General features: G+C 34.7%; 1 protein-coding gene and 1 pseudogene across 1 annotated transcript; both read left to right on the top strand.

Annotated features, from left to right (window-relative positions):
- Nucleotides 1-1,590: 1,590 nt before the first annotated feature.
- On the top strand, nucleotides 1,591-12,342 carry LOC110416509 (cytochrome P450 81Q32-like; annotated as a pseudogene).
- Nucleotides 12,343-13,201: 859 nt separating this feature from the next.
- LOC110416136 (MFP1 attachment factor 1-like) lies at nucleotides 13,202-13,972 on the top strand. Its single transcript, XM_021427989.1, has one exon. The coding sequence runs from the start codon at nucleotides 13,273-13,275 to the stop codon at nucleotides 13,756-13,758; it is 486 nt and encodes a 161-aa protein (XP_021283664.1). The 5' UTR covers nucleotides 13,202-13,272; the 3' UTR covers nucleotides 13,759-13,972.
- Nucleotides 13,973-14,510: the final 538 nt, after the last annotated feature.

The raw sequence follows: 14,510 nt of genomic DNA, 5'->3' as shown, positions 1-14,510 counted from the left end.
AATAAGGTAAACCTTGTTGAATATGATGTCAAAGAGCTTGTTGCGATGGTGACTGAAATGCATATTGAAATGGCTACTGAAGTAAATATAGCTATTGCAACAAAACAATCAGAATTTTTAAAATTTTCAATATAACGTATAACATTTAAATTTTTAACATTACATGTAACAACTAAATTTTTAACTTGTAACAATTAAATCTTTAACATGATGTATAATAATTATATTTTTCAACATGACGTACAATAATTAAATTTTTAACATAATTTGTAATGGTTACATTTTTCAACTAACGTGTAACAATTAAATTTTTAACATGATGTGTAATAATTAATTTTTCAACATGACGTGTAATAACAAAATTTTCAATATAACATGTAACAATTATATTTTTCAATATGGTATGAAATAATTAGATTATATATCCATAAGATTTTAAGTGAAACTATTGGCCTAGAATCATTGTCATTGATGTGTAGAGAAGATTAACATCTAGTAGTTGCAATCATCCTTAGGACTCAGTTATATAATTACAAAAATTCCTCCTATGATCAGGAGAAAGATCCAATTCTTAAAAATTAACATCCAAACAGGTAATAGACACAACATCCTTTGCATCGAAAAAACTTCTATACAGCAACATCCTCTTAGTTAGCCACGGTCACTCTCTCGACAGCTGGAAGGAAATGAAAAAACATTCCAGCGTAGGTAACCATGGACCATCACAAAATCGTCCTCATGCCCTGATCAAAAACTGCCAGAGCGCTTGTTTCACTTGACCCTCCATTGTCAAGTCGTCGCCAATTGTTATCCTCATTTGTTTCGCAATTGCATGACCTTGAGAGCTGGCCAATCATAGGACAGAGTGCAACGCAACCAACCACTCCAAATATTTGCTTAGAGCATCCACAGTTGGTTCCCAAGGTGATCATCCGTAGAACAACAGGAACCATGAACCAGAGAAGAAATCCAGCAACATCGAAAAAAAAAAAAATTCAGCAACATTAAGGAAAAAAGAAGAAGGAAATGACAGTCTTCCAAACTCAAAACGTCAAATATGTCTCCTTATTCGAACAAAACTTTTTGGACAAATATAATTGTTTGAACAAATATATTTACTTTAAACAATATAACTATTTGAATAAATATAATTATTTAAAAATATTTTTTCTTTTTTTAATATGCAATCATATCTCGTATTATTATTATTGAAAATATCTAATGTAGCCATCCCTTGAACTTATTATAATCCAGTACTTATCCCTTTTTCAATAGGAAAACATCAACTAAAGCCAAATTGAACCAAAATGAAATTAATAGAAAAAGCAATATTGCTGCAAGGCATTGGTAAAAATTTATAACCCCATCTAGAAACTCAGTACTATAACTTCAATAAATTCCGCCAGAGTCACGACATAATAAAGAATTCCACTCTAATAAGTACACTTGTCATCAACATTTTTGTAAGCAAGCTCGGCAATGAGTTTGATATTTTAAGCATTTCTATTGTTAGAAGAAAATTGTGCCTAATCTTATTCGCTTACTGTAAAACGAGAGAGTAACCCCTCATAATTCACCAACTCTCAGAAAATGGAAGTAGCTAGTTTGTACAGCATCACACTCGGCTGCTTTCTTCTCCTCTTTGCGTTAGTTTTCAAATCCATCATACAAAAACGTGATGGTCCGAGAAATTTCCCACTAGCCCTCCTACTTTGCCAATCATCGGTCATCTCCATCTTCTAAAGGAACCGCTTCATCGAACTCTTCATGAACTTTCAGAGAATTATGGCCCCATTCTGTACCTTCAATTCGGAACTCGTAAAGTTCTTTTAGTCTCCTCTGCATCAGCAGCTGAAGAGTGCTTTACAAAAAATGATATCATTTTTGCAAACCGCCCTCAGTTGCTTGCTGGCAAACATCTCAGTTACAACAACGCTACGATAGGATTAGCACCCTACGGTGATTATTGGCGTAACCTTAGGCGCCTCACCACCTTGGAACTCTTCTCCACGAGCCGGCTCGCCATGTTTGCTGGCGTTCGGCAAGAGGAAGTTCAGTTATTGCTAAAGGAACTATTCCTGGCCTCTAGTAGAAAACCAGCTAAGGTGGAAGTTACATCAAAGCTTATAGAGCTTGTTTTCAATATTATGCTAAGGATGATTGCGGGAAAGCGGTATTATGGGAAAGATGCAGTGGACGAAGAAGAAAAGCAATTCCGAGACCCCATGAGAGAGTTTGTGGAGATTCATGGAAGCGCAAATTTGAATGACTTTTTGCCTGTGCTGCAATGGGTAGATTTTCAAGGAGTGGAGAAGAGGATGAAAAGAATTACGAAGAAGCTTGACAAATTCTTACAATCCTTCTTGAAGAGCATAGGAGAATGAGGGAGGATTCAACAGAGTCTTTGGGTGCATCTGATGCAAGCAAAAGAGGGAGAAAAGCAACTTTAATCGACATCATGTTATCCCTGCAACAAACAGAACCCGAATTTTATACCGATGAGACCATAAAAGGAGTTATTCTGGTAAGAACCAGGCATCTTTTTTGTGAAATATTATTTTTTGCCTCTCAGTTCAATATGTGTTTCCAAAGTCAGCCGACTTATTTGATAAGTGCATCAAATTAAATACTGTTTCAATAAAGACAAAAATGGAATCTTTCAAGCAATTTGCCGCCTAAGATAATTTTCACCAGTGACGACGTCCGTGTGAAGTATTTTTCAAAGTTAAAGATTTGTTATTTCACTTTGATTTGATGTCATGACTATCCAACCAAAACTTTTATTTAACTCCAGTTGCTCTAGCTTGCCAATTATCGAACTCTAGCAGAATCCGTCAAGGAAGAATTTCTACTTTAGAATTATTTTTTTGTTTTTTGTTGACCTATGTTGTGTCTGCTGTGTTCTCCACCCATTTCAAAGCGCGGATACACTCGTAGTTTGGGGAGTGCTCTTAGACTATAAGTGTCTTTAGGGAGATAGTCTTTTGTATTGGATAGAGATACTTGTGTTCTGTGATTATTTGGCAACGGTATACCCCTGGTCTTTGTATGGGGCATAGCCTTGCAAAATGGCTATATGGTGGGGAGCTCAGGCTTACCCTGTTTTTATCTATAATATATTGAAATTTTTTAAAAAATAATGTAGTGTTAGTATTTTATTCTATTCTCTGCTCCTTATTCGCATATTATACAGCTCCAAAAGTGCCTTTCCATAGCCCGGAAGAGGAAAACTGTACTAAATATTTTAAACCTCAGAGTCTGTATGTTTTTACCTCAAATGCCTAGATTTATAACTCATTGAAACATCTTGCAGGCAAAGCTAATTGGCGGAACTGAAACTTCAACGACTACAATAGAATGGGCTATGTCGCGTCTTCTTAACCATCCCGAAGTAATGCATAAAGCTTGTACTGAAATAGGTGCTAAAGTTGGACAAGACAAGTTCCTGGACGAAACAGAGCTCACAAAGTTGAATTATCTACAATCTATAATTTCTGAGACGTTGCGGTTATTTCCGCCTGCACCATTGCTCTTACCACATGAATCATCAAAAGACTGCATTGTTTGTGGCTACACCGTGCCGCGTGGCACAATGTTATTTGTCAATGCCTGGACTATCCAGAGGGACCCCAAGCTCTGGGTGGATGCCACAAGATTTATGCCAGACAGATTTGAAGCTGGGGAAGGTGAAGGGTGTAAACTACTTCCGTTTGGTGTTGGAAGGCGGGCATGCCCTGGAGCTGTTTTGGGCAGGAGAGTGGTAGCACTGGCACTTGGTGCCCTGATTCAGTCCTTCGAGTGGAACAGGATTGGCACGGAGGAAATCAATATGAGGGAAGGCACAGGGCTCACCATGCCGAAAGCTGAGCCCTTGGTGGCTTTGTGCAATCCTCGGGCAGAAATGATCAACCTCCTCTCCACACTCTGGTAAAAGGAGACATTAGCATTATAAAATATGAGCACTCGCATTTACGGGCGCACAGAGGGATAGACTCTGGTAAGCTTAAATGCAAGCCACTCTTGAAATAAAGTATTAAGGTAAAGCCACCCAAGTGCTCTGCGAGTTTATGATCCTTCTATGTATTAAAAGTCAAGATGATTAAAGTTTCCATAGAGTTTTCCTTATAATGAGCTTACATAGATCAAAACTTGCAAATATAATTTAATTAATTGTCATTTAAGCTCGTAGTTGAGCAGAATCTTCTATCAGTATTAAAAAGGTCAAAAACCCTTATCCGAATGCGTAAGCATTAAAACTTAAAATCAAGAACTCAGCTGTATCTTCAAATAGACAATATTGATGAATTTTTATGGTGACTCATCAGATTAAAGGGCCTTTTGTTTTGTTCCTTGGCATATATTTAAGCCATTAAGCTTGCATTTTTGCTATATAATTGTCAAGTTATCGGATTCTTGATCTCTAATAGATTTCAGTAGACTGGAAATTGCCAAGTTGCATTTCTTAATTGCTTGTTTAACCGCCACTAGTTGGCCAAGACAGAAACACATTAGCAGTGCTTTAATTGAATAATTATCTAAATTCATCTCGACCCTTTATACTAAACCAGGCAGATGCTAAGAAACGTAAGATAGAACGTTTCTTGGTGAGCGAGGGAAATTTTCGTCAGCATACAATTACTCAACAAACATTTCCCCCTCGTCAGTAAGAATGGAAAATGTCATCAATGAAACTGCCTTCCCTTTGCTTATTTAATTTTTATTTCTTCCTCTCCACGTTGATATGCAAGGAAACTCGGAAGAGTTCTAAATTTGCTTGGCCAACACCCAATCAACCTCGTATAAAGGCTGGTTTTTTTGACCATGGTGTCAACCACAAGCTTTAAGTCCATGGAGCAAACCTGGTTTTATTTCCCTTTTGCTATTTCTATTCTGCTGCTGCTTCTTTCAAGGTTCATACTGAAACAAACACATAAAAGGAAGCAGCCACCAAGGCCACCTTCACTTTCCGTAATTGGTCATGTCCATCTCATAAAAGAACCTGTCCACCGAACCTTACAGCATTTATCTAGCAAATATAAAATGCCCTATCATCGACAGTAAGGAACCGCACCCTACTGACCAAGACAGGTTATTTGGAAAAAGATGAGTGGTCACTACTCTTGAAGTAAAATCAAATTTCCTGTTGACTTTACGTGCAGCCCCATGGTAGGGGGCAAATGTACTGACGAAATTGTGTGCTCTTTTCACATCATCTTTATATAGCATCCCCAGATTTCTTCTCAGAAAATCTACCCTCCATTTCAGCCTCTTATGCCGAAGGAATGCCACCAAAGTGATCAAACTAATCATTCCTGTGAACAAAGAAAACCCTAGAGAGCTTTTCCGGAAAAAGAAAAGGAGACCCTAGTTGGTTCTCTTCTAACAGCCGGTACCACACTCAAAAGATCACCAATCAAGCAAAAAATGAAACAAGCACAAACGGTGAGGTTATTTTGCTAGTTGCTAGAGTTTTAGGGCTTTAAAGGTTTTTTTTTTTTAATCTTTTCGATCAAAGGAAGAGGAGGGATTGAGGGAAGTCAAAAGAGGAATTTTGTTGTCGTGTCATTGATAAGGTGAACAACACAGCAACGGTGATCAAAAGGAGCAACGGTCTCGGCTAGGTGGCGGACGCGGAGGGAAAAAAACAAAAAAAGGAAGAAGGAAACGGTGAACAAGAAGGGAAATATGGACTTTATAGTTAGGGTTCTCAGGCCAGACAATGCCCGTGATCTCTATTGAAGCTGGACCAAGCCTGCAACTCCTCTTGAAGCAAACAAATCAGACCCGCAAAACTCTTCTGGAAACCTTTTTATGTCCAACTTCTTTGGGTCACAAAGAACCCAAACAGGTATGGATGCTTGGGCCTTTTTGTGTTTGGTTTAGTTTTGGGTTTTTTTTGTTTTTGTTTTTGTGTGGTCATTTATTTGAATGTTAATTTTAATATGATTAGTTATTTTTTTAGAAAAGAAAAAAAAAGGAGATATACAGACATAATAAAAATAAAATATAGGTTAGTGGGGGAAATATATAAGAGCCTAAAAAAATACATAAATACATATGATTATTTAATATTTTTAGAAGTACCCATATGTATATGTTGTTAGCCAATTAATTTAAGGAGAGACAAATATAGTATAAAAATAATGACCAATAAAAATATATTTTTTATTTGGATTAATTTTCGATGATTGAATTTCATTTGGAAATGCGAAGAGTCGCATTTTTTAGATGACTTTTTTAACTGCCAAATTTGATTAAAATTTTCACCGAAGTGTCGAAATAAGTCCTAGTTTAATATTCCAATACCTAATTAATTCAAATAATTATTCTAATGATAATATTAATTTAAGAAAATTACTTCATTAAATATTTTATTAAAATTAATATAGTAATTAGCAATTAACCCTAATAATTATCCTAAATAAGAGACATTTGGAAATTAATTTGTTTAATCTATTAAAAAAAAAGGCTCAATGGTCCCAGTCAATTATTCATTCTAAAACTTTGTTGATTCAAAAAAGATATTTTAAAATATAATAAGAATAAAAAGGATACCTAATTAAATCAAAATGTTAAGTATATTACCACAAAACTTAAGGTCCAAAATTAATTTATAAATTCATTCATTTAGTATCATCCATGATTTTTGGTATTGATGTGACTTGATCATTTTGCCAATGGGTACAAAAACTCTGATGATGGGATTTTTTCGAAAAGCTTATAGAGACGATTTTTTTCAAGAATATCTCTTGGTGAGAAAAAGCTTCTAAACTTCATCAAACTGTTGAAATAACCTATGAATGATTTTTCAATATAAGATTTTTGTTTCTCATTAGTTAAAACTACAAAATCATGTTATCATTTCTTGGGTGTATCATATGCATTAATAAGAAATTTAGTTTGTGAGTGACAATCTTCGACCATGAAATCTTCTTGGAGAGCATGTAAAGATGAGCTTTCTTGAGAAATTCCTAGATGATGAGACTTTATCAAAGAGTTGGGATAGTATTAGAAAATTTCTCCAAGATGAAAGTTTCATCCACGCGTCAATAAAAAATAATAAAAAATAAATAAATGAAAAGTTAATTACAAAAATGAAAGGATAAAAAAATAAGATATATAAAACCAAGAATCAAATAATGAATAACGATTAAAGAAATATAAGAATAAAGTTCAAAATTAATCTTAAAATAGTATAACGTATGATTAACTGGTATTGTTCATAGAATGAGTGTCACGGGAGTGTCAATCTCTTCTCGTTTGTCACTGTACTTCTAAATCTAACTCTGAAATTTGTGCACCAAGTTTTTGTTCTTTACACAAACTCAAGATCAATTTAAGACTTTGTTGAATGGAACAAATCTAATAAGTGACAAATCACACTTAGATAATAAAGATTGGTGACAATTTCCTAAAATTTCTACGTTGCACGTAACGACAAGCATGATGGTAAGCTTAACTACCTTTTGAAATTGCAAATGAAGCAAAGAGAAGATGATACTTTCATCAATCAAGCCCAATACATAAGAGACTTGCTCAACAAATTTGAACTAGTAGAAACTAGATCTTACTATACTCTAATGGGCATATCTATAAAGCTAGACATTAATGAATAAGGTACACCTATTGTCCCTAAAATTTATAAATCAATGACAGGTTCCATGCTCTATCTTACTACAAGGAGACCTAACATAAGCTTTAGTGTAGGTCTATGTGCTAGATTCCAATAATATACTAAAGAGTCTCATTTAAACGCAATTAAAAGAATTTTTAAGTACTCTAAAGAGATATCTAGTTTATGTATTTGGTATTCAAAGAATTCTTCCTTTGATCTACACTCTTTTTCTGTTGCTGACTTTAGAGGTTGTAAAGTAGATAGAAAAAATACTTTCGGGACTTGTCAATTCTTAGGGACAATGTTGATATCTTGGTTCTTTAAAAAGCAAACTAGTGTAGCAAAATCTACCACCGAGGTCGAGTATCTAGCAGCTGGAAGTTGTTGCACCTAAATCCTTTCGATGAAACAACAATTAGAGGACTATGGCATTAAAATGAAAAAGATTCCTATTAAATGTGACAACACTAATGCCATTAACTTTATCAAAATCTTATTCACCACTCAAGAACAAAGTATATTGGAATTAAACATCATTTCATTAAAGATCATATGCAAAAGGAAGATATAACTTTAGGATATGTAAATACTTAAAATCAATTGGCTGATGTATTTATTAAGCTATTAGATATAGAGGCCTTTTATAAGATTAAGGGAGAATTAGCTATTATTAATATGCCTTGATTAGGTTACATTTTTTTATTTGAATTGTTAATAAATTTACTTAATTGGTTGATTCACTTGTATAAAAGTTATTATGAATTATTTGATTGATTATATGCATGATCATATTCTTTAAATAGTACTTTACATTTTTATGAAAATATATATACATGTGTCCTTGGATGATATACTCTTTAACACTTTGCTCGAAAATATATTAAATGGAGATACATCTTAGTTATTATGGTGATTGAATATATTTTTTCATGCCTAAAATGAATACCTTGAGTAATATATATTATGACCTATTTAAACATATTGTTCCTTAGATATGCTAAATGTGTATATTTCCCTATGCCTTGATTGAATACATATTGAATGGAAATATATCTTGCTTTAATGCTCTCATACTATGATGAATGGATATATTTCTTGATCTATTGAGTGAATATCTTCACATGGAAATATCTCATTATTTTGATTGGGTAATTAGTGATTATTATTGAACTTAATGCTTATTTATACTTGATGATTATCACTAACCATTATCTCTTGAGTTTAACCATTTAAAGCTCATACTTCTTAACCTTTTTGATATAACAAAAAAAGGGAGAAGGTTTATGAGCATATTGAAATGCTCTTATATTAGCTGAATTTTTCTTAAAAACATTTTTAAACATCATTGATAAATTGAGAGGGAGAATTTTCAAAGTTTATATTCATTTCTTATACCCTTCTTGTTTACATTTAAATGTTTTCAATAAGGGCATAGAGACTAATTAAGTTAGAGAGAGGTTTCAAGAAATTTCAAATGCAATATGCTCATATTTTTGTCATATTAAAAAGTGTTAGCTTTGAGTTACATTATGTTTTAATTTGACAAAAATCACATGTTATTTTGAACTTAATGTCAAGCATTTGAAATTGCTTTAAATATATTTTTAATCCTTTAAAGTCACATAATTGTTTGAAAAGCCATGCATCATTAGAAAACATCATAAAAGCTATCAAACAATGCATATTCAGCTAAGAAAGCAAGAGCAAACATGCCTTGAATTGTTATTTGATTGTAAGAACAAGACAAGGAAGACATAGTTGAATAATGGCATTAAAAAGTTAAGGAAACCTTAAGACAAAAGTCAAGAGTCTACTTTAGAGAAGCTCAAGTCAATCCAAAGATAGAAAAAATGCAAAATTGAAGAATATAAGCCATAGTCAACTCTAGCTAAAGTATAGTTGAACCTGACAAGTCAAGTAAGTGAAAAAGAGGACTTTACATAGCCATAATCGACCCTAGCAAAGGCATACTCAATTATAACAGCTTAAACTTACAAAAATTAAGTTTTCGCGAATTGGATTGAGTAAAGGAAGGTTATACTCAACTATTGAGCCCTAAGTTGAAAATTTTAAAAAACATAGTTGACTTTAGGAGTGTTATAGTCGACCTTCAAGCTTCAACAATGGTTAAATTTGATTTAAATGTATGTCTAATGACTTCGAACTGCTTACCAATTATAAATAGACATCTTTAAGCCATTTTAAAGCAAGAGAAAACTTGAGCCAAAGCTTCAAATCCTAGGAAAACCTCCAAAATCTTATCCTTGCTTTCTAGTTTCATTTTAGTCTTCTACCAAGCTTACAAAAGTTGAAAACTTATTTTATTTGAGCTGATATTTCTTCTCTCACTACAATCAAGCTTAAACTCTTAGTACTTAAGTCTTTGTAGGCATTTTCTTGCTAAACTTTGTACTTCATTGTCAAAGTTTTAATTTAACCTTGAAAAACTATTTATGGGTTTATGGTTGAGCTCGTAAAAACCATTGTTAAAGGGTTTCACTTGATATCATGAAAAAACATTGTAAAAGTTTCACTTAATATCGTAAAAAGCTCATTTCTCTTAGTGAATTTGAAATTTTTTGGTGTTCCAAAAGAGTGAATGTAGACACTAAAGAAAGCTAAACCATTATAAAATCTTGTGTCTTGTTAATAATTTTTCGTATTGTGATTTATTGTTTACATTTAGTTTAGGAAAATATTTTATCTTAATTCATTATTGTTGCTTGCATTTGATTTAGAAAATATCTTTACTTTAATTTATTATTTGTCCATTTTAATTTACTATTAAAAATTTGTTTAAGAAAATCACACATTTTTTTTGACACAAGAAAAAAATTTTTGTTGTAAAAGTTTGAATTTTTATATTAAATTTTTTTAAAAAATTTTAAATACTAATTCATCTCCTCTTGATAAACTATTTATTAAAACTTCTATACGAACATATTTTCTTCCAAATAATAAGAGAGCTGAGAAAAAACAAGAAAGGAAAGGGAGCAAGGAAAGGCTATGCAAAGCTTTGAGACCAAAAAAATAATCCAATTCATTAATTTCGCACAAGTCTTTTTATATACATTAAGAGTTAATAACTCTTGAGTAATAACCAAAGTACAAAAGAAATATAAAGAAAACTTGACGGCTTGAGCCACATTTTCACATTTTATAATACTTAAGTAATCGTCATTGCATAAAAGACAAGTCTTAATCTATTTGCTCTGCTGCAGCAAGTAACCTGTCTTGGTTTACCTCTCTCCTTCGTCCAGCTTTTACCTTTAACAATTATGTTCAACAAAAAATTCCCTAGGCTTTTACCTCTCTCCTTCATCCTGGACAATCTTGTCCGGGATGATGTAACATTATTTCTTTTGATTGCTTGAACCCAAACAAAATCACGACTATGGAATTTTAAAAGAATGCTTGAGTCCACATTCCATATGATAAATCGAAAATGGCATTTCAAAGATGTAAATTTTATTACACTGACAAAAAACTTTTGAAGAATTTCCTATCTTTTCATTCATTTTGATTTGTTTTTAAAGGAAAATTAATTTAAGATATGAATCACACGTAAAAGAGTCCTATATATAAAGTCGGCGTAAACAAATATACGTCAACAACCTGCGTTTTGATGGCTGTTAAAAAGAATAATAGTCAAATAAAGTATTCCAAAGTAAGTTGGACATTTTCAATCTTCATGCTCCAACTTGAAGGGAGTAAACGAGAATTAATTTACGACATGGGCTACAAGCAAGAGAACCGTACGTACAAGACCTGCCTAGACTGATACACACCAATAACCCACGTTGTAAAATATTTTAAGGTATTTAGAATACTTTACTTTCTTCCTACTCTTCTTATAGGCATTACTTGTAAGCAAATTTCTCTCATAGGTGTTTCTTAGTGTGGGAACAGATATATCTTATATTCTAATAGAATGGGCACTCTCACTTCTACTCAATCATTTTGCTGTTTGAAACGAGGTAAGAACTGAGTTAGATGATATTATACAATATGACAAGACAACTCACTTTTTTATTTGATCAGCTTTATATAGGCTTCTGAAAGATGCAAATTTTATTGCACTAACAAAGAACTTTTGAAGGATTTCACATCTTCCCATTCATTTTGATTCGTCGTTACCCAATTTCTCTTATAGGCGTTTCTTGGTGCAGGAACAGACACATCTTCTATTATAATAGAATGGGCGTTCTCGCTTCTACTCAACCATCTTGCTATTTTAAGCAAGGCAAGAGCCGAGTTAGACGATATTGCTGGTCACAACCGATTGGTAAATGAACCAGACCTTGCCAAGTTGCCATACTTTCAATCCACCAGCACCATTCATCCCAGCTCATGAATCATCCGAAGACTGCACAATTGGAGGATATAACATCCATCGAGGCACAATTTTACTAGTAAATGCCTCGCCAATTCACAGGGACTCCAAGCTGTGGGATGACTCTACAACTTTTAGGCCAGAAAGATTCCAAGAATTGGAAGGTGAGGCTTGTAAGTTCATACCATTTAGGGTGGGGAGAAGAGAGTGCCCTAGAGCTGGCCTTGCTCACAGGTTGGTAGGACTGGCGTTGGCTGCATTGATTCAGTGCTTTGAGTGGGAAAGGATTAGTGAAGAGGAAGAGGGGATAGGACTCACCATGCCAAAAGCTAAGCCATTGGTCACCATGTTCAAACCACGCAAATCCATTATTAATGTTCTTTCAGAGATATGAATTACTAGTGTCTCGTATCAACCAGTGTGGCAAATGCCCTCGTCTTGAGTTTGAATTTGTTATGGATGTGTAATAAGCTAGATTTCCCTAGTCGTTGTCTGACAGTTGTTTTTGGTACAACCATAGTTTCACACTTTGACTCCTCATTAGTTTGTTGTTGACGGCCTTTGCTAGCTTTATCCTAAAGTATCCTATTTGATTAATGAAAATGTTGGATCGTCAAAAACCCATATGGGCCAAAGTCCTCCAACCAAATAAACCTCATGAGATCTAGGTGATTGGTCCTAATTTTTTCCTTGTAAAAATGGTAATGGGATGGGGTTTTCAGTTACGTGGCTTTTTTTCTTTATTTTTATTGTTTCCCCTAAAAGAGACTTGTAAGTGCCAAAAACGTTAGAAACATTACAATCGGGTTGGGGCAGACAGACAATGGAGGGTCGTTGGGGGAAGCCTGCTTTGTTACACAAAGTAGCCCATGGTCCAAGGGGCTTAACTGCTTTAAGTTGTCTGAAGCTGAGTTGGCTCCATTTTTGGGTTCGTTGCATTGAGTGTAAGGTTGCTTCTTTGCCAAAAATTCGTGTATTGCCTTAAACGAAAATCAATGTGGAAGGCAACCTTAAGTAATCAGAAGTTGATTTGTTGACAATCAAATCACAATCAACTAAACAATACCAGAAAGAACATGTAGAAAATTTTTGAAATTGAAGTCTCTAATTACTTAAAACAAGAGAGTCTAGTCTCTAGACATGGGCAGATCTAATTAAAGTGAAGTTGGTCGGTCCATTTCATTTCAACCCACACCCGGCCCACATCCGATGCTCTTCTTTCCCCCACCTCAAATATATTTGTTTATTGCTTTTAATTCCCTTAAAAAATTCCCCTCCCAAACTCAAAATCCCACTCTCCACTCACCACCCAAACCCAAGAAAAATGACCGATCCCGAATCCACCACCACGCAAGACAACGCCGCGGTGGCGGAGTCTAACCAAGCCCAAGCCCCGGCCCAAGTAGATGACACCACCGCCAAGCTCAACAATCTCACCCTCCGCATTTGGCCCCCCACCCAACGCACCCGCGATGCCGTCATCAACCGTCTCATCGAGACGCTGTCGTCCCAATCCGTCCTTTCCAAACGCTATGGCACGATACCAGAGGAAGAGGCCTCCGCAGTGGCCAAGTCTATCGAGGAGGAGGCTTTCTCGGTCGCCGGAGCATCGTTCTCTGCCGACGACGACGGTATCGAGATCCTTCAGGTATATTCCAAGGAGATCAGCAAGCGTATGCTCGAGACTGTCAAAGCTCGAGCTGCCGCCACCGCCGCCGCTCCATCAGGTTCGGCGGACACAGACTCGAGTAACGCGGGAGCTGCGGGCGGTGAGGACATTTCGTCCTCGTCCGTAAAGGCCGAGGCTTGAGTCTGAGGATTCTTGTTTCTCTCTCTCTCTTTAGGGTTGTTCTTTTTGGTTTAGCATGATTATTGGTATTGCTAGGGTTTTTTTAATTTAGTTTTGCCTTTCTTTTTCTGAGATCTGTTTGTACTGACTATGAATATTTCGGGATGCTTATATATCACGGTAATAATATCTGTGATAGTAATATTTATTAATATCTTGGGGGTTATTTTGGTTCTCTGTAATCTTGTCGGAAATGTGTTTGCTTCTTATGATTTGATTGGTTTTGGCTGCTCCGTTCATTGATACAGTGAAAAATGCAGAATGAAGGGTGCTAGAAATTTTGTTCATTAATGATTTATTTCCCGCAACTCATCAGCATTGTGTACCTTTATTCACTGTGCAGTCAGTGTCACAGAACTTAGGCAATTCTGCTGTTCATAGATCAAAGCATCAACTTGTTTCCACTCAGAATTTTCATTTTTTAAGGGAGAACATTATGGAATTTGAAGCAATCGAATTGAAAGTGTTTTAAGAGTTATAGTAGAAAGAGCTATGAGTTGTAGGTCAGGTTTCTGTATTTTATATAGATCTGATATATAGTCTTAATATTTCTGCAATTTTCTTTTAAGAATATATCCTATAATACCTTTTCAGTTGATTTGGAAATTTAATTTGTGTTAGGAAAAATTTTAGGTCTTTAGAGCAACCAGGATGTGGAAGTTCTATGAGGTTGTGTGCGGTGAATTAGAATCTAGCATGCAAAGGATAATTTA

Source organism: Theobroma umbraticum, unplaced genomic scaffold, assembly GCF_002168275.2.
Source record: "Theobroma umbraticum cultivar Fairchild unplaced genomic scaffold, ASM216827v3 scaffold_51.0, whole genome shotgun sequence".
Taxonomy (NCBI): Eukaryota; Viridiplantae; Streptophyta; class Magnoliopsida; order Malvales; family Malvaceae; genus Theobroma; species Theobroma umbraticum.
This window is presented reverse-complemented; position numbering and strand designations above follow the sequence as displayed.

What these genes read in the sequence shown, in the direction of transcription:
- LOC110416136 (XM_021427989.1), top strand. Translation starts at nt 13,273, where the DNA reads ATGACCGATCCCGAATCCACCACCACGCAAGACAACGCCGCGGTGGCG.